This window comes from Myxine glutinosa, chromosome 8 (genome assembly GCF_964187855.1).
Source record: "Myxine glutinosa chromosome 8, kmMyxGlut1.1, whole genome shotgun sequence".
Taxonomy (NCBI): Eukaryota; Metazoa; Chordata; class Myxini; order Myxiniformes; family Myxinidae; genus Myxine; species Myxine glutinosa.
Window position 1 is genome coordinate 95066711 of NC_136268.1, and position 20266 is coordinate 95086976.

General features: G+C 43.1%; 1 protein-coding gene across 1 annotated transcript in view; it reads right to left on the minus strand.

Moving 5' to 3' along the window:
• The window catches only part of LOC137432733 (LIM homeobox transcription factor 1-beta), a 162097-nt gene that overhangs the window by 3785 nt on the left and 138046 nt on the right, over positions 1-20266 (minus strand). Inside the window, exons 3-5 of the mRNA XM_068124879.2 lie at positions 8621-8853; positions 5621-5790; positions 3054-3131 (exon numbers count right to left, since the gene is read on the minus strand). Coding sequence (XP_067980980.1) covers positions 3054-3131; positions 5621-5790; positions 8621-8853 — 481 coding nt within the window. The remainder of the gene's footprint in view (positions 1-3053; positions 3132-5620; positions 5791-8620; positions 8854-20266) is intronic.

The following is a 20266-nucleotide window of genomic DNA, read 5'->3' on the forward strand; positions in this document are numbered from 1 at the left end:
CAAGGTTGTCTCTCAGATCTACCGACAATAGGAAAAATAGCACCGCAAAGCGGGCGTAACCCCTCAGCCCATGCATGGTGGAAACCAATTTCAAGATGGCTGCCGTGGCGGCCATATTGAAAATCGCAGCGTGATCATGAACCTTCCTCTACTCAACCCCAACACACACTGCAAAAATGGATTTAATCGGACAAGCCGTTCTGCTCGAAATTGACGGAAACCAATTTCAAGAAGGCTGCCATGGCAGCCATATTGAATATCGTAGCGCGCCCATTTTAGAAAGGCACCTTCCTCTACTCAACCCCAACACACACTGCAAACATGGATTTAATCTGACAAGCCGTTTTGCTCGAAATTGACGGAAACCAATTTCAAGATGGCTGCTGTGGCGGCCATATTGAAAATGGCAGCGCGCCCATTTTCGAAAGGAACCTTCCCTTACTCAGCCCCAACACACACTGCAAAAATGGATTTAATCGGACAAGCCGTTCTGCTCGAAATTGACGGAAACCAATTTCAAGATGGCTACCGTGGCGGCCATATTGAAAATCGCAGCGCGCCCATTTTCGAAAGGAACCTTCCTCTACTCAACCCCAACGGACACTGCAAAAATGAATTTAATCGGACAAGCCGTTCTGCTCGAAATTGACGGAAACCAAAAGTTGACGGACGCCCGGATGGCTGCCGTGGCGGCCATATTGAAAATCGCAGCACGCCCATGAACCTTCCTCTACTCAACCCCAACACACACTGCAAAAATGGATTTAATCGGACAAGCCGTTCTCCTTGAAATTGACGGAAACCAAAAGTTGATAGACGCCCGGACGACAATACCCCTTAGCCCAATTTGGGCTGAGGGGTGAAAACGATCCAAGAAATAAGTGCAAAATTCGTGCAAAATAAGTGCAATTGCCAGAGATTGCCAACACATTGGATGTCTCATGGAGAATCGCCGGATGAGGCAGTGGAGCAATATCCTTCTCAAGCGCATTCCTTCAGCAGTCCTGTGAATGTGGGAACAGATGCTGGACCAAACAAAGCGAGTGAAATAAACCAAGTATGACAAATCACATTTTGTATAAAACAAATGGAAGGATTCAATGAAATGAGAAGGAAGAAATGATATCAATGAATAGAGAATAATGGTCTCGGGAATGTTCAGGTGTTGTGGATTCGGGCGTCTAATCCAATTGTAAAGTTTGGAGAACTCACAGGGGAGTATCAAACACATTCAGACTCTTACTCTGTTCACCTTTCCAGATAAGGTTGCAAATTACAGAAGGACAATATCAAGCCTGTGTGGAGCAGAACGCATCAAGGAACATCATATGAACTGCGCACCACCTCTGGCCATCACAGTGATCTCCATCTGATTGTTCATCTTGGTTGCTGCATCATGAACCATCAACAGACTCTTTTATAAAATGATAACCAGCACTCCGAGATGAATAACAAGTAATAGTGGCTGCCATTTTACTAGAGTATCTCCTGGAATCGATGTCACATCCGTGTTGCTGCCATGTCATTCAGGCTGGAGTTGATCCAACATACACTCTGTATTGATGTGTACACTCTGTATTGATGTGTACACTCTGTATTGATGTGTACACTCTGTATTGATGTGTACACTCTGTATTGATGTGTACACTCTGTATTGATGTGTACACTCTGTATTGATGTGTACACTCTGTATTGATGTGTACACTCTGTATTGATGTGTACACTCTGTATTGATGTGTACACTCTGTATTGATGTGTACACTCTGTATTGATGTGTACACTCTGTATTGATGTGTACACTCTGTATTGATGTGTACACTCTGTATTGATGTGTACACTCTGTATTGATGTGTACACTCTGTATTGGTGTGTACACTCTGTATTGATGTGTACACTCTATTGATGTGTACACTCTGTATTGATGTGTACACTCTGTATTGATGTGTACACTCTGTATTGATGTGTACACTCTGTATTGATGTGTACACTCTGTATTGATGTGTACACTCTGTATTGATGTGTACACTCTGTTTTGATGTGTGCACTCTGTATTGATGTGTACACTCTGTTTTGATGTGTGCACTCTGTATTGATGTGTACACTCTGTATTGATGTGTACACTCTGTATTGATGTGTACACTCTGTATTGATGTGTACACTCTGTATTGATGTGTACACTCTGTATTGATGTGTACACTCTGTATTGATGTGTACACTCTGTATTGATGTGTGCACTCTGTATTGATGTGTGCACTCTGTATTAATGTGTGCACTCTGTATTGATGTGTACACTCTGTATTGATGTGTATACTATATTGATGTGTACACTCTGTATTGATGTGTACAATCTGTATTGATGTGTACACTGTATTGATGTGTACACTCTGTATTGATGTGTACACTCTGTATTGATGTGTACACTCTGTATTGATGTGTACACTCTGTATTGATGTGTACACTCTGTATTGATGTGTACACTCTGTATTGATGTGTGCACTCTGTATTGATGTGTACACTCTGTATTGATGTGTACACTCTGTATTGATGTGTACACTCTGTATTGATGTGTACACTCTGTATTGATGTGTACACTCTGTATTGTTGTGTACACTCTGCATTGATGTGTACACACTGTATTGTTGTGTACACTCTGTATTGATGTGTACACTCTGTATTGATGTGTACACTCTGTATTGATGTGTACACTCTGTATTGATGTGTACACTCTGTATTGATGTGTACACTCTGTATTGATGTGTACACTCTGTATTGATGTGTACACTCTGTATTGATGTGTACACTCTGTATTGATGTGTACACTCTGTATTGATGTGTACACTCTGTATTGATGTGTACACTCTGTATTGATGTGTACACTCTGTATTGATGTGTACACTCTGTATTGATGTGTACACTCTGCATGGTACAGTGTCAACGTAAAGAGGAAAAAAATTCAAAATAACAGACATAAAACAATGTTCGTTAAAATATAAAGATATCAAAATTGCTTAAGTTGTATTGCTATTTTAATTCATGAATGTTTCTTCACTGACCTTAGCTCGCTGGTTCTGGAACCAAACTTGAACGACACGTACACTGAGACCCGTCTCTGCTGCTAATGACTCCCGTACCTGCGGACGGCACAGAGTGGGTAGGACATGACCCCACGTCAAGCCACTTGCCCACAGATGGAACAAGTACAATGAAAGACCTCAATAACCCAAATTCATTTAAATTGCTCATTCATACCAATAGTTTTCATGTCATGTTCGAGTATGACAAACTGAAGAGAAAGCTTAAATTATCATAACGAGCAACGGTACCCGCCCTACGGCCGGGGCTTCAATTGGGAGGCCCAAATGAAAAGGCAAAATATCAGAAATTGAAGGCTTTTTTTATTTTAAACAATTTAAATAAACATCCGTTAAATCATATCACACGCAAATCATCAAAATCTAAACAGTATTTGTAGAATTTCAATAAAAGCCACATCACTGTTCACATCGGTAAATATTATTCCATCGTGTTTGGAAAAACTGGAAAATTGGAAAAAATGGAAATTGGAAAAATGTGAAAACAATATAGCCTATTTTGCTCCAGGGGGTCCCAGGATTACCCACCCAAAATTTTGTTGCGATTGATTCAGCCATTTTTATGGTACTTGGGAACAGACGGACAGACAGACAGACAGACATTTGGTGAATTACAGTAAGACTAGTGGGTCACCCATGGGAATCCCACGTGCGTGGACGTGTGTGACATTTCGACATATTGAGTTAGATGCTGCACCTGCACATTCAGTTTCACAAAATGGTTACTGGCAATTTATCAGATCCACAAATAATGTAATCTACACAATGCATTCACTTCTGATAACATGAGAATGCATGTGCGTGCACATGGGAAATACAGTTTGAAATGTGTTATTACATCTCATGTAAAATGTGACTTTAAGAGCTCAAATCCTCTCCCTCCCACATCACGCATACGGGGGAGAATGGGTCACACACGCACACACATCCACATCCACACATGTACACACACGCACGCACGCACACACACACACCGACCCACATGCATACACATAGACACATACACACATACACACATACACACACACACACACACATATAATATGCACATATACACATATATACATCCACACACACACAAACACACACACACACACACATATATAGGCCTAATATGCACATATATACACATATACATCCACACACACACACAAACAAACACACACACACACACACACACACATATACACCTACACACATATATATACACACACACACATATATATGCACACACACATATATATACACACACACACACACACACACACGTACACCGACACATATGCACACACACTACACACATCTACACATACACACACACACATATATATACACACACACACACACACACACACACACACACACACACACACACACACACACACACACACACACACACACACACACACACACACACACACACACGTCCCACATGTATATATCCCACAACCCACATGTATATTAATATATACATGTTTAAAGTGTACGTGCCATTCCTCCCCTCCCCACGCCCGGCTCGCGGGGTACTTCTGCTGGTAACTAACAAAATAAAAACGAAGAAATATCTCTCGGTAATTTCCTGAAACTCGGTGAAATTCGATGACATTCGCTCGGTGAATTTGGTTCGTTTTTCCGGTGAAAAATTTTCTTTGGGCGGTGTATAATAATTAATCCAAACGAAATATCTTTCAGCCATTTCTCGTCTGTTAATTTATTTATTTTACATATGTGAATGACACGTCCATGCACACGTGAAATGGAGTTTGTTTTTGCACACGTGGAATGAACACGTGAACCTTTACTTCCGGATAATAATGGTGAATGAAATAATAACGAAGAAATATATGTCGGCATAATTGTTGACGTTTTTGTGACGACTGTCATCAAACGGAAAAGTAATATATCTTAACGGAAAAGAAAAATATCTTAACGGAAAAGAAAAAGTGAATTTTTCATATATGTCGACATTTTGCCGTCTGTGTCATGTTGGGCGGTGTATAATACAACGGTCCGCGATTTTTTTTATATAGCTCGGCATTTTCCCGTGTGTGGTTTTTTTTGTGTTTTTAATTATTGCTAAAACCGAGTCTAAAACCATCGATAAAAATGAAATAAGATGGTGAATTCGAGATAAAATCGTGAGGGTGACTCAATGAATGGGCTTTATTTTACAGGCCTTCGAAAATGCTTTTCGTTCAAAAAAGGAAACTTTCATCGGATTTTCTTCCCGTTTTTTTTCAACCTAGTCTAAAACTATGTTAGCGACTGGGAAAAATGAAATGATATATCGAATTAGAGTTGAAATAAAACTGTGAGAGAGAGCAAGACACGCGGGCCTAACAAAAGGGCCTCAAAGCTATGCGAGTTAATAAAATGGTGGATATTTGTTCATGAAGCCTCTCCCAGAATGGGTGGAGCTACTCTCTAAATGGAGTAAGCCACACCCCCGGACAGACAGACAGACAGACAGAATCACCTGCGGCTATTATAATATAGATAACAGACCTTAAAACAGTGCTCTGGCATACCTTACGGCAGGGCTTGGAGGAGACTTCAAAAGAAGCTTTGAAAGCCCTTCGTTGCTGTGTGGTGAGAATGGTTCGTGGTCGTTTTGGTCTTTTCTGCTCTTTGTCATCACTGCCTTTGGTGCCAGCTGGTGCCAGGCCGGCCTTCGATGCCTCCTCATCCTCGCTTTTAACTGTAATAGTCATAAAGTTAGTGGAGAATATAAAAGGGTTAAAACGTTTTGTAATGTCGTACTTGATGCAAAAGAGCTACCAAAAGGTTATTGTCAGTAGTTCTTATTTGTTCGTATGCGGCATAAGGCTGTGGGATAGCATTATTGGCTGAGGGTGCGGCTGTGCTGCTGATGCAATGCCCTCTGTAGGTTAAGGCAAGAATTTGGAATTTGGCCCTTTTGCTGGCAGTAGCTTGCCTACTCTTTGCGAAGGACGCTGTGGGATCATTAACGTCCACCAACTAATGCCTGCAGATGGGATACCCGTTTAATGTCGATACGAGGGATGGCACACAAATTTGCTGAGGGCACCAATTGCCACTGGCCACTCACCTGGTGGAGGTATGCACTCTAATGAGGGCTGTTCTAGTTACCCTCACCTGAGGAGAGGGTATTGAATTTGAGTCCGTTTGTTTGTCTGTTTGTCTGTTTGTTTGTCTGTTTGTCCGCACAGAATAAATATGATTTTCTCTGCAACTGTTGGTCCGATTGACAGGAAATTTTCACCATAGGTGCAACTCCACCTGTAGAATTTTTAAATTATAAATATGACGTCATAGGTCACGTGGTTTGGCCGCCATCTTGGGAAAATCGAAAAACTTTGCACCTTTATATTTTGGAAAGCGCTGATTATAAAAAAAATTGAGACATGGCTCATTGTAAAGAACTCTCCATGGGGAATAAAATATGTTAATTATGATGTCATCGGTGCCTCCATTATGACGTGATAATTCGACAAGTACAAAACTTCATCCGATCAAGATTAAATTTATTGAGCATAATCTAGGAATAAATTAGTTTAGGAAAAAAATAACGATGACGTCATCGGTCACGTGGTTCGGCTGCCATATTTGTTTTAACACAAAAGCCTTAAAAACCACTGAAAACACGTCCTGGCGAGGGTTTGCAATCTCTGACTGCTCTTTCTAGTTACTGTTGTTTTCTAGCTCTCCATAGATGAAATTGTAGTGCACTTCCTTGTCTTTTCTTGCTTGCCTTGAGAAGTCTACAGTTAATTTCTTATAAGCATCTCTTGTGACTGTTGTGCGTTGTGTCTTTCTCTGAGCTGACGGGGGTTCTTCGGTGATCTTGCCAAGGGCTAGATGTAACTTGGTCAAATCCCCACTTCTCAGCGATGCTGGAAAATGCTTGGGATAAAAATTGTGGCCCATTGTCTGTCACAATTCTATCTGATATGCCGTGCTCAGAGAAGACGGATCTGAGCACCTGGCAGACTGCATGGCTACTGGGACTGCTGATGATCCTCTTGACAATAGGGAAGTTGGAATAATAGTCACTTATGAGCAAGTATTCTGCATATTTGAAGCAGCAGCAACAGTCTGCTACGGTCTGGTTGGAATGTCGTGTTGTAGGCTAACAGTGGTTCCAGTTGTTGTAATCTCTCTTTCTGTCTCTTTCTTCATCCCATTCCTCCTCCAGCACGCCACTGTTCCTGGGGAGTCCTGGTAAGGACAATTACCCACTAGTTTGAAAGTTTTTGTACATTTCAATGTCACCTTTATGAATAGCAAAGGTTCAATTGTACAGCTGAACTCGAGTTTTATCTTAATTTTCAATTGCTCTTACTTTGTCACTGCTTTGTCTTTTATTTTCAATTCAAAGGTACAAATATCTAACAGAGAGATGTGATAAAACGTATCTCATATGAGTTCCTTAAAAGGAACTTCAGTGCACAAGGAGGCCATTAGGCCCATCAAGACTATGTGATGGTTGCCAACCTCTGGTTATTTGGCCATGCTCTACCCATTTTTAAACGCTGAGCATCAAACAAAGAAGCAGCACGTACTATTTTAAAATCCTTTGGTATGACTCGGCCGAGGTGCACACCGACCTCCCAGACTCGGTGCAGATGCTGTGGCCATTACTCCGTCAAAGCCGTGGAACATTCATTTAAAAGGTGGAACATTCACATTCATTTAAAAGGAACATTTTCACTGAGAAATTGGCCTGCACCAAGGGTTGTCCCATTCAGATGATACAGTGCAATGGCTGCTGAAATCGGTCCAAAGGAAGAAAGCAATGTTGAGGTGTTCTGTATACCGAAGAACGGTAAATATGCATGGTGAAAACATGGGGTTGGCAGGATGGCCTAGAGGTACGCACATTCGTCTCTGGGCTGTCTAGCCTGGGTTCGAAATCTAGCTATCAACTGTCATCCAAGTGTTTCACAGGCAAGGTGATTCATCAATGTGTATACTGTCCCTCAGATGGATGTTAAACTGGGAGTTCCATATCTGTAGGTGTTAGTTGGTGGACTTCATAAAGATCCCAAGGTGTCTTCGTGCAGAGTAGGTGAGCAATCACCGGCACCATGGCCAAATTCATGCCATAACTACTGGGAAGCCAAACCATCCATTATAACCCTAGCCATGAAAGTGTGTGTGTGTGTGTGTGTGTGTGTGTGTGTGTGTGTGTGTGTGTGTGTGTGTGTGTGTGTGTGTGTGTGTGTGTGTGTGTGTGTGTGTGTGTGTGTGTGAGAGAGAGTGAGAGTGAGAGAGAGAAAGAGAGAGAGAGATCGAGGACATACAGTATTTAGAGGAGTCTGTATAAAAATCACATTCAGGACAAATATATTGGTGTACGTCAAAGGTCAATGTACCTTTCTATTATTTATAAGAATATTAGCAGACAATGGATAAACGCATCGTATGTGGGATTTGAACCTAGATTCCCTGCATATTCAGCTGCTGATAGGAACACAAATGGGCCAAACTTGCATGGGTTCTACCGGCAGTACCACAAAGCAGGCCCTGGTCCATCGGACACCCACCCGAATCAGACGGCTCAGGGCTGGCTGAGCTAAGGAGTTCTCTCTCCCGTTCGTAGTCGGGGCGACACAGTAGCTGTCCCTCCTTCAGGACAAACTCGTCACCCTTCTGCAGGGGGCGCTCGCACACACAGCACGAGAAGCACCCGAGGTGGTAGACCGAGTCCAGGGCGCGCATCACGAGCTCGGACGGTGCGATACTCTCGAGACATCCTCCGCACTTTTGGCTGAAAATCCTACGGAAAGCAGAATGCGTGGAAATTCAGGATGAATCTGGACCTTCAAAACACACGTCTCTCCAATTATGTCATCATAAGAACACCAAGGGGTACAATCTTCATCCACGAGTTCATTCTTTTTATTCCTATAATCCCATATTAAATGTATAACTCGATTAACACCTCAAGTACAATTAGTGAACACACACACACACACACACACACACACACACACACTTTATGCCATGATATGCTGAATTGACTGCAGTAGTTGAGTGAATATGCCAGGTAGGTCTTCAATTGTTCTTGGAAAGAATCACAAACCAACCACACAGTCATTCCACTATGTGATAATACTGGAACTTTCACCTCTGAGGAAAAATCACTACAGACTAAAATATTTCATATTTCACCCCATTCATGCTGAAGCAGCCACTGGACCACATTCTTGGTCGGGCCGCCACTCCAACTCCAGAAAGTCAGGGCATGAATTTAGAATTTGTTCATGGTGTTGGAGCTTTGGCCAAATTTTGAGCAATTTTATTTGGCATTGCTGGCATATTGAGATGATAACTCCCTCGTGTGACTCCATTATATCTGTGATTGTCAGATTGCTCCATCCAAACACAATGGATTCTGTGTTGGTTCCTCCAGCATGTCCAATTTACCTTCAGCAACTATGAACCTGGGATTGGTGGTTTGATGTGGTATCTCCTTGCAGAATCTTTGAGATTACAGAATCTTCTTCCTTGTTACGTGGTTCAATCTCATCAAAATCATGTATTGCAACAGGTTTTTAAAATTTATTCAATTTACACAGTGACGCAAGGTTCATGGAGTAGGTTGAAGACATAACACATGATGTTCAAGACAGACATCAGATTGCTTTTACATCAATTACAAGGACATCATAAAACAGTGGACAAATCAACAGAGCACGTGGAATTTGATCCCAGGATCCCAGCATCATTTATGTGCTCAAATGGGACGAAGAAACAGTCCGAGAAGGAGAGTCGAATCCGGTCTTGTAAAGTAAAGAAACTTTACTTAACAAGTAAAGAAAATTAAAATATTTCTCCCCCTAAACTCAAGAACTTTACTCATAAATTTACATGATTTTTGCTTTCACTTTATTTCATCACTCACTGCCTCTATTTACAAATACATAACAAGAAGTTAGTCATTCATTAATTCATTCATTCACTTGCAATCATTTGAGGCTCCCTAAAGGACTCTTGTGGGTGAGCTGAGCTACCAGCACAAAGTAGTGAGACGTGCTGGTAAACCCCACACCATATTTAGATAAACATTTTGTTCACAGATAATTTTACGCAAAAACGAAATATTTTTGAATTAGAAATTATAACTCAAGACTTTCCCACCGAACATTGGGAGCATGGAAGGTGAGAGTTGAGAAACAAATGCAATTGTTAAAGTTTGTGAGACACATGTCCGGGTGAGAATGGGATAACATATGTTAATGATGATGTCATAGGTGCCTCCATTATGACGTCATAATTCGACAAGTAGAAAACTTCATCCGATCAAGATGAAATTTCTTGAGCATCATCTATGGATAAATTGGTGGAGAAAAAAATTAATGATTATGTCATTGGTCATGTGGTTCGGCCGCCATATTTGTTTTAACACAAAACCCTTAAAACCACAAAAAAACACATCCTGGTGAAGGTCTGCATGCAATCTCTGATTGCTCTTTCTTGTTGTTAATGTGATGGAAAAGTATACCTCTCAGCTAATTCCTGCCAATCGTACTTTTTCCAAAATGATTGCTTTCGGACAAATTATGTAACCGAAAGGACAATTAAAATAAATACAGAACAATGACTAAAAGAAACAAAACAATGTGCAATCAGGATATTTTTCAACAGACAGTAACAGGTTGAATCCTTTAAAAACATTTATATTTGCTTTCCAAATAAAGTGAAAGCTGTGCATTAACTGTCTGTGTAATTATTCCAAAGTATATATTGTGATAAATAACACAAAATGGATGGAAAAGACATGATGTTAACACAACAGTGTGTTCACATAGCACATTCGTATCTTCATGGTGATTGCACATCTTCAGGTACGACCTCCCTCTAAGTCTAAGGCGTGAATGTGAATTCATGAATGTGTTCGCCGTCCCTCGGATGGACGTTAAACGGGCGTCCCCTCTGTGAGCATTAGTTGGTCAACGTTAAAGATTCTAGCTAGAAGGGCAATGGCAAACCACCCAGTATAACACTTGCTCAGGAAGCTGCTTTGGCGGCACCTACACTCTGCAACAGTATGGTAAATCAGATAGAGAGTATCCATAAGGTGACACATCTAACTCGTACTTTCTTTGTGTACAACAATACACAGTGTTCACACTTGCTCATTGTTGTCAGTGTCTGAATGTCAGGCATATTTAAGGCAACGAGACTTCATTCATTACGATTGCAAGTTGTTCATACCTCGTTCTGTTTCACTGGAGTCTGAACCTGCACATTCTAGCTACTCGGGCAAAAGCAAGACATCCATTGCCTGTCTGACGTCTTCCTCTAACCTGTCCAAATATATCTCTGATTTTGGACAACGTGGATTTCGGCTCGGTAGTACCATTGAGCTATCGTCAAACACTAAAATGACAAATACATTTTTAGCATTCGTACAGTATCCTCAGTATAGTTTGTTATCCAATAAAAAATAGTTCAATCATTTGACAGTTTGTGGAACTGCAGGCTTGTTCCTGTAATATATTTTGCTTAGTTTTAAAATCTACATCGTTTTATGATAATTATCAAGTGAAGAGCTGAAGAGAAGAAATGCAGATACCCAGGCCAGGGTGCAAATACTTTTTAGTGCGTTAGCCTGTTTGGTGGAAATTAAAATGCTCGCTGTAAAATACAATACTGTCATGAACTAGATGGAATGCATAGAATACGCACCCTGCGCACTGCGCAGTCAACTTGTTACGAGACAACTCTTCTGTTTTTGAACATTTTTTTTCTTTGATCCAATATGGCTGCCAGACCACGTGAGCGATGACATCATAAATTTATATTCTCTAATATAATTGTTGCGTAGAACCACGCTCAATGCATTTCAAACTGATAAGACTAAGCGTTGTCCCTGTCGAATTATGACGTCATAATTATGGCACCAATGACGTCATTGTTAACCTATTCCCCATATGGAGTTCTTTACAATGAGCCATGTTTAAATTCTTTCCATGCAGCGGTTTTGGAGATATAGAGGTGCAACATTTTTCGGGTTTTCCAAGATGGCGCCTGTACCACATGACCTATGACGTCATGATTATCATTAAAATATTATACAGTGGGAGGCGCTCCTATGGTGAAACTTTCATGTCAATCGGACCAACGGTTGCCGAGAAGATGAATTTTTTTTAATGCAGACACGGCACACGTACGCACATTAATGCTTAACCCCGCTTTTCGCTTCGCGAGCGCATGGTAATTATTGTTCATCAATCTGTACATGGTAATAGGTGTTTTAACCCTATTTATCAAACAAACATATACTTTAGGTTCCAGGGTCCAACAGAAAACAGACGGCCCGCTACCATCATCCTGACCACTTGTTTTACTCATCTTTTAAAATTGCATAATTTGACTTCGTGACAATTTTGTGACATGACTAAATTTCGTGACAGTTGTAAATAAACACCTTTCAATTGGTTTCAACCAAAGCCAAAAGCTACACTGTCCATTGGCCATATTCAATCTCGCATATGCTGTCTACACAAAGCGTCGGTGTCAACTCGAATATAATTGACATTGCAAAGATCTTCTTTTTTTTAGCGTCTAAGTGTTATAGAGGAGCTGGAGCCTGGTGTTCACGTAGCGGTTAGGGTGCCGGCTTGGGATCCTAGGATCCTGGGTTCGAATCCCGGTCGATCGCCAAATTAACACCAGGGGGGTTGACTCAGCCTGTCATCCTTCCGAGGTCGGCAAATGGAGTACCAGTTCACTGGTAATTCCCTGTGTGTCGCAAGAGGTGACTAACAGGGATAGCGGCAGGAAGGGCAACCGGGCATAAAAAAACATTGCTTCAAAAAGGGGACCAAGGTGCCCAAAAAAAGGCCAACCCCTGCTCTGCAGGGAAAAATGGCCACTAAAGGTGGTTCTTGTTATAAAGGAGCTGCATAAACAAATTACACATGTATACAACATCGGACAGCCTCAGACAAAGAGGGCCACTGAGACTGGGGAAGTGACATCACTCTAAGTAGCAGTGATGCCATCTTTTGTGACGAAATCACTCTCACGACAACAGTACTTTACTATGCTCCTGATCTGGGAAGATTGGAGGGCCCTCTTTCCCGACTTGCGACAGCGAGGATCTGGGAGAAGGCATATAGAACTTACCAAAAGACAAGATTCAAGGTACAGTGTCGGTATGGTCTATTCATCAAAATCAACAACTCGGACATAGCTGCCATAGAGAGGGTTCAGCGTAGGAATACTAGATTGATTTATTGGCCTAGCTAGACTAGACTAAGAGGAGCGGCTGAAAGACACGTAACTTTATGCATTAGAAAGGAGGCGAATACGAGGATATCTGATTGAGATATTTAAGATAAAATGAAGGGTATAAAACGAACAAGTGCAGAAGTTTTTCAGCAGAATTGACAGTGATAGGACCAGGTACCATAGCCTGAGAGTATAGAAGAGGAGTCTTAAGACAGTAATAAGTCCAAGGTCTTTCAGTCAGAGAGTTGTTAATGCATGTGTAGATAGGTTTAACTTGAAATTAGATACCCAGAATCATTGGTGACAGAGTGGTACAGGGATACTGGCAGGACTTGTATGTAGCTTGTGTGTGGATGGGTGATTGCTTCTGTGTTTGGTGTGCTTTAGTGCTGGCATGATGGGCCGGATGGCCTCCTCCTGCACCAAAGTTCCTGGTTACTGTTCATTTCAAGTGGTGGTTAGAACATAAATTTACCCTGAAAATTACCACCTGCCACCTACTAATGAAACTACAGAGTTCCTATTTTGTGCCACCTGTGAAACAACCCAGGTCTTTATCTTCATCCAGTCATATTGCTTCCCATTGTCTTCAAACGATCTCCTCAACCCGTCGTGAAGTTATTTTTTAATCTCGATTCACAATCCATTTCATCCTCACAAACGTCCAGCGAGTTCCAACAGTTCCCTTCCACCATCTCAGGCAGTATGTTGAGGACTTCCTCCTTTAGCCCATTTGTAAGTCTCAACACCTGGTGACATATATTAAGGTGGTGAGCGGTCTCAATATCGAATGGACTGTCTAAACCTCACAACTAGTTAAATCTTTTCTCATGACCCGGGCGTGAACTCGAGCCCTGTGCAGGGGAGTTGGCTGCATAGCGAAAGGGCAATACAGGGCTACGGAATATCCAGAGGAGACGGTAGTGCAGCAACACCATGAGGAGGGAGGGGTCAAAGGGAATTTCTGTTGAGGGGCAGGGCAGAGCGCAGCTGAGGAGCTGAAAACACCTGAGGGAGTACATCTCCCATCCAGCCAAGCATGACTGGCCCTGAGGGGGAATGAGACACGTTGCATCTCCCGTCCTCCTCTCACCTCCCAAGGCCCTGGGAAAGTGGATTTGGCGAGCGTAGGCCCCTGCGGTCCACAAATTCCTTTAGAAAGCAGAGACACAATTCCTACTGGGGTCCCAGGGCCTGAAGCAAGAACTTAATAGACAACAATTGGCACGCTCGGCCAGCTTGTTTGAAACCTGGAATAGTTGATGTTTGTGAGTGTTTAGCAAGGGGTAACACCTTTCACATTATCCTGTCAAATTATCCTTTCATTCGGAATACATTGATTTCAATGTTAATTACATCTTCTTGGAAACAAACTCACTTGGTAAAGGCAAAAACTTGGTAAAGACTTATAAAGTTATTTAAAAAGAAAACTCAATGTTTATATTACTTTAGCATCATATATAATTATATATATATATATACATATACAGTCGTGGCCAAAAATATTGGCACCCTTGCACTTTTTCAAAGAACTCACAATTTTCTCGAAAGATAAGTTGAAATTGACAAAAGTATTTGGTCTCCACAATTCTTTATTTTACTGTTAATATTACAGAACCTTTGTTTTTGATTCAGAACTTAATATATCCTTTTACATCAGAAGATAAAAAGAAATGGCATTGACAAAATTATTGACACCCTCGTCTTAATATTTGGTAGCACACACAGCCTTTGGACAAATTAACTACAGTCAAGCGCTTCCTATAGCCATGAATGAGCTTCCTACACCTCTCTACTGGCAGTTTGGCCCACTCTTCTTGTGCAAACTGCCGCAGTTCTCCCAGATTTGAAGGGTGCCTTCTCCCAACTGCTGTTTTCAGATCTCCACACAGGTGTTCAATGGGATTTAGATCTGGACTCATTGCTGGACACTTCAGAACAGTCCAGTGTTTTGTCTTTAATCATTCCTCGGTGCTTTTTGAAGTATGTTTGGGGTCATTGTCCTGCTGCAAGACCCATGACCTTCGACGGAGACCCAGCTTTGTGACGCTGGGTTCAACATTGCACTCCAAAATGCCTTGGTAATCTCCTGATTTCATGATGCCATGCACACATTCAAGGCACCCAGTGCCAGAGGCGGCACAGCAACCCCAAAACATCACTGAACCTCCTCCATGTTTGACTGTAGGGAATGTGTTCTTTTCTTTGAAGGCTTCATTCTGTTTTCTGTAAACATAGAGATGATGTGCTTTACAAAAAACCTCTAATTTGGTCTCATCTGTCCACAGGACATTCTCCCGGAAGGATTTTGGCTTGTTCAGGTGTGTTTTGGAAAACTTCCGTCGGGATTTCTTAGCAGTGGGGTCCTCCTGGGTCTCCTACCATAGAACTCCATTTCATTGAGTTGGTGATGGATGGTGCGAGTTGAAACTGTCGTACCTTGTGTCTGAATGGCGGCTTGAATCTGTTTGGCAGTTGATCGAGGTGCTTTCTCCACCATTCGAACAATCCTTCGCTGCAATCTTCGATCAAATTTTCTCTTGCGGCCACGTCAAGGGAGGTTGGCGACAGTGTCATGGGCCTTAAGCTTCCTGATACCATTGGGTATGGTAGACACAGGAACATCTCTGTTCCTGTGATTGTTCCTGTGATTGTCTCTGTGATTGTCATGATTGTGATCATGTCTCTGGAGATGGACTTGTAGCCTTGAGATTGTCCATGCTTGGATATAATCTTGTGTCTCACCTCTTCAGACAATTCTCTGGTTCTCTTTCTTTTCTCCATGCTCATTCTGATGCACACAGTGACACAAAACAGCAGAATGACTCCTTTTCTATATTCAAACTGGTTGAATAAGTGATTTTTTATATTGTAGGCACCTGCAACTCACCACAGGTGAGTTCAATTCCAAAGTAAAGGAGAATCGCCTGATTGAAATCAAATTATTTCTAACGACTTCTAAAAGGTGCCAATAATATTGTCCGGGTCATTTTAGGATTTCTGTGTGGAATACCCTAAGATTTAGTAATTGTTTCAGGTTTTTTTGTTTTGTTCCACTGCAATCCAAAGCAATATGTATGTGGATACCAAAAGATTTTTTAATTTCAACAATTTTCTGGAAGAAATGGTGCATTTTTTTTTTTTTAAGTGCAAGGGTGCCAATATTTCTGGCCACGACTGTATGTAGATATGAATATATATATATATATATACAGTCACGTGAAAAAGTAAGTACACCCCATGTAAAGTTTTGACTTTTTCAACATATTTCAACGTACAGCTATTTGATCTTTATTTCAACAATATTGATAGATAAAGGTGATATAATATAACAAATATCATGAAACATTTATAGTGTAGCAGCATAGCAAACCTGTTGTGCATTTTGTGATACAAGCACCAAATTTGGCACAAATGTACATTAATATGTTGCGAACATTTTCAGATATTGGGCCACTTGAAATTCCGTAATTTTTTTTTTCAAATTTTTTCAAATTTCGTAATTTCAAATTTTTCGGGTGACACCGTCACAATTTCGGTCTTCGAGGCCGGCCGATATAGTGGGGCGGCTTAGCCCAAATATTCAAAAGAATTGTGCATTTTGTGACACAGGCACCAAATTTGGCACAAATGTACATAAATATTGTTATGAATTTGGTAATGCAACATCTAGAGCTAGGTAGATCTGAATAGGTAGGTATTCGGCTGTCGTGACAGGGACTCTACATGTAATAAGTTATTGATGTTCAGGCGGTTGTCGGGGTAAGATGTATGAGTGTGGATCTACCTGGAGGTCCGAGTGTTAAATAGTGAGGGATTAAAGGTAACGCCCCTGTGAGTATCACCTAGTAATCAAACCTTTGTCCTTTATGGCACTGCAAACCACATAAACATTAGTTAGGTCCTTAGCGCAACATTAAATAATCCCCTTTCCCTGACAAGGACTTCGTATTAAATTGACAGGAAACCAGGTCAAAAACACCACCACAATTGGCCGCCACCGTGTACACCTCCAAAGGCCTACAAACCTGGCCGGCACGTGTTATGCCAGGACCGCAGGGTCGCGTAACGGGGGAGATGTCAGGAGTCGCGGGAGGCTTTGATTGGCTGAGGAGTGCGCGAATGTGACGTCATCGGCCACCAATATAGGCGACGGTCGGACGCCATTTCGGCAGTTGCGTCGCAGTTCGCCAGTTGAGTTGAGTTCGTGGCAGGCACTGGCAGACGCAGGCAGGCACCAGAGAGTTGAGCGGTGGTGGAGAGTTGGAGAGGACACGCCATTCCAGTCGCAGTTCGAGTGCAGTTCGGGTTGTAGGGAGTCGCAGGAGACACACGAGAGCACACCCAGTTGGCACTGAGCAGTTCGTTGGCACTTGGCTGCCAGCACTCCCGCGTCGAGTCGAGTGGAGTTGAAAGGAGTCCTTCCTGTCCCTGGTCAAGTGGAGCCGCTGGCCTGCGTCGGACGCGTGGTGCTTGGAGCGAGGGGCCTCGTGGTGTGCGATCGGGCCGGAAGGAGCGGTGCTGGACACCAACAATACAAGACGACAAAGACAGATAAGCCCGATCTCCGCGTATATTTTGAACGACGGGACGTGTTATTTTCGTGATTAATCTCCCTCGTTTGTGTTTGCTGTCAGTCGTGTGGGGACGTCCCGATTTAGGTTTATTAGAATTATTAGATTTACCGGCGGGCTTTTTCACTGGCTTTACTTTTCCTAATAAACCCTTATATTACTTTTTGTACATAATATCTGAACGCAGTTTTCCTGGGTGTTTGATTTTAATAGATAAGGTTGCGGAGCCTTCGCTGCGCCCCGCCATTCCGCGCGTTGGTGTTGAACTTGAGTCCGCCATTGAGTGTTCGCCTCGGGAGTTAAAGTCTCGCAAATCGGTCATCCGTGTTACCCTACGGTGTTCACCAAGGGTAGTCACGCGACAAGTGGTGTCAGGAGTGGGATTTGAACCCGTCGGACAAATTTTTTTTGTCCGCGGCGAGACATCGACACGGTCGGACAAATTTTTTTGTCCGCGGGGCGACATCGACACGGTCGGGCGTACATTGCGCCCGACGTTCGAACGCAAAATTGTTATAGGCGAGGCGGAGAAATTTAGTAATCAATTGGGCATACGGAGCGCGATATCGCGTCTTCGTCAAATTTAAATTGTGTTACTGGAATTATTAAAATAAATACGCGCGCGGGAAACAATCTTCCGGAAAGCGGATGTCGGAAATTGACGAGATGGAAGTACGCAGCGAGGCCTCCGTCAGCGTCGGGAGTGAGCCGGAAATGGGGGATAAGGAGGATAGCGTTGGAACTTTCCCCGCCGCTGGGACGGCCCCGATAGATCTCCAGACCATAGTAAATTTAATAAATGCTCAGAGGGCCGATAGTGAGCGATTGGGAAAGCAGATGGGAGACATGAACGCACAGAGTGAGCGAGCCAGTCGGGAATTGAATGACAAAATTGAAGGAATGGAAAATAAAATGGAGTCCCAGGGGAAGGAATGGAGGAATGAAATAAAGGAAAGGAATGAACAATTGGAAGGAAAAATTGGGGAAATGGCACAGCAGCTGGGGGAACGAATTGATGGCATAGAAGGGAGAGTGCAAAACCAAATTACGGACAGACTGGGGAAATTTGAGGGTAAAGTAGAAACTCAAATGGGGGCACAGGAGAAGCCAAAGGTGGCAAAAATTGAATCGGAACGGGGGGAAGCTAGATTGGGAACAGGAGAGAGTACGGCCCATGCAGATGTGCACGGGGCTCAGGAGCCGGGAATGGCAAAATTGGGAATTGCACAGGGAATGGCAATTGAAGTAAATGGGGAGACTGCAGGTGCAGAGGTGGACGGGGAATGTCCACAGGTGGATGGGGAATGTGTACAGGTAGATGGGGAAGGCCTGCAGGTAAACGTGGAGTGTCCACAGGTGAGCGGGGAAGGAAATTTGGAATGTGAGAGTTGTAATGGGGAATGTTTCCCACATTCTGGCCTGGTTGTTTATCGGGACCGTGTGGATGTCACAACACCCCAACCGGGGGATGAATTTGGAATTGTGCAGCACCAGGGCGGTGGTGCGGAGCAAGAGGGGGTAGAGTTTTTGGGGGTCCATGCGATAGAGCCGGACCGGGTATTTATTGGGGATATTGATCAAAGCCTGGCGGGGCCAGGAATGATTTGTAATGATGAGGATGATTTGATCCAGCGGCTGGAGACCTGTGACAGTCCCATGGAGGTAGAGCTTGTTCAGGCCCAAAGGAGTCTGGGGGAAGAGGTGAGTTGGTCCGAGGAGGTGGTTGGAATGACCGAGGGGACGCTCACTGTACACTGCTATTTGGAAACAGAGGCTCCAAAATTGGACAACCAGTTGGGGGAGTGTGTTGGCTCCGGGCTGGATTTGGATCTTGGAGGATCGGGAGATAGAGCTTCTGGAGATTTGGTCCCTGTAGGGAATTTGGATCAACTGCAGGGAGGGGCAGAACAACCGGTGGTAGAGGTTGTTCCCTGCAGCTGCGGGTTGGCAATGGGAATGAAAATTTGTAAAATAAAATGTAAAATAAAATTACAATGGGAAATTGATTTGGAGCAGCCATGGTGGGGATTGGTCCCCGGGCTGCGGGATTTGGACATGGAGAGGTCATGGGTGATGGCCTCGGGCAAAAGTTGCCCCTTTCAAAATTTGGGTATGCCGGCCAGCTGGGGGGCTGTGATGGCGAGATTTGGACGTGGGGTCCAGCCTTGGGTGTCAAGGTACGACCTGGGTCCCACGGGGGGTCTGGTGGAGTGTGGCGTCCCTTGTCCATCGGGGCGCCGTCCGAGCTGGTGGCTCGGGCCGGCAGGGTCACCGGACCCTGGTGGGGGTTAAGACCTCCAGGGAGGTCCGAGGTGGTTTCTCAAGCCTGGGATGGCAAATATTGAGGACCACTAGGGGGAGGTGTTGTGGGTCGCG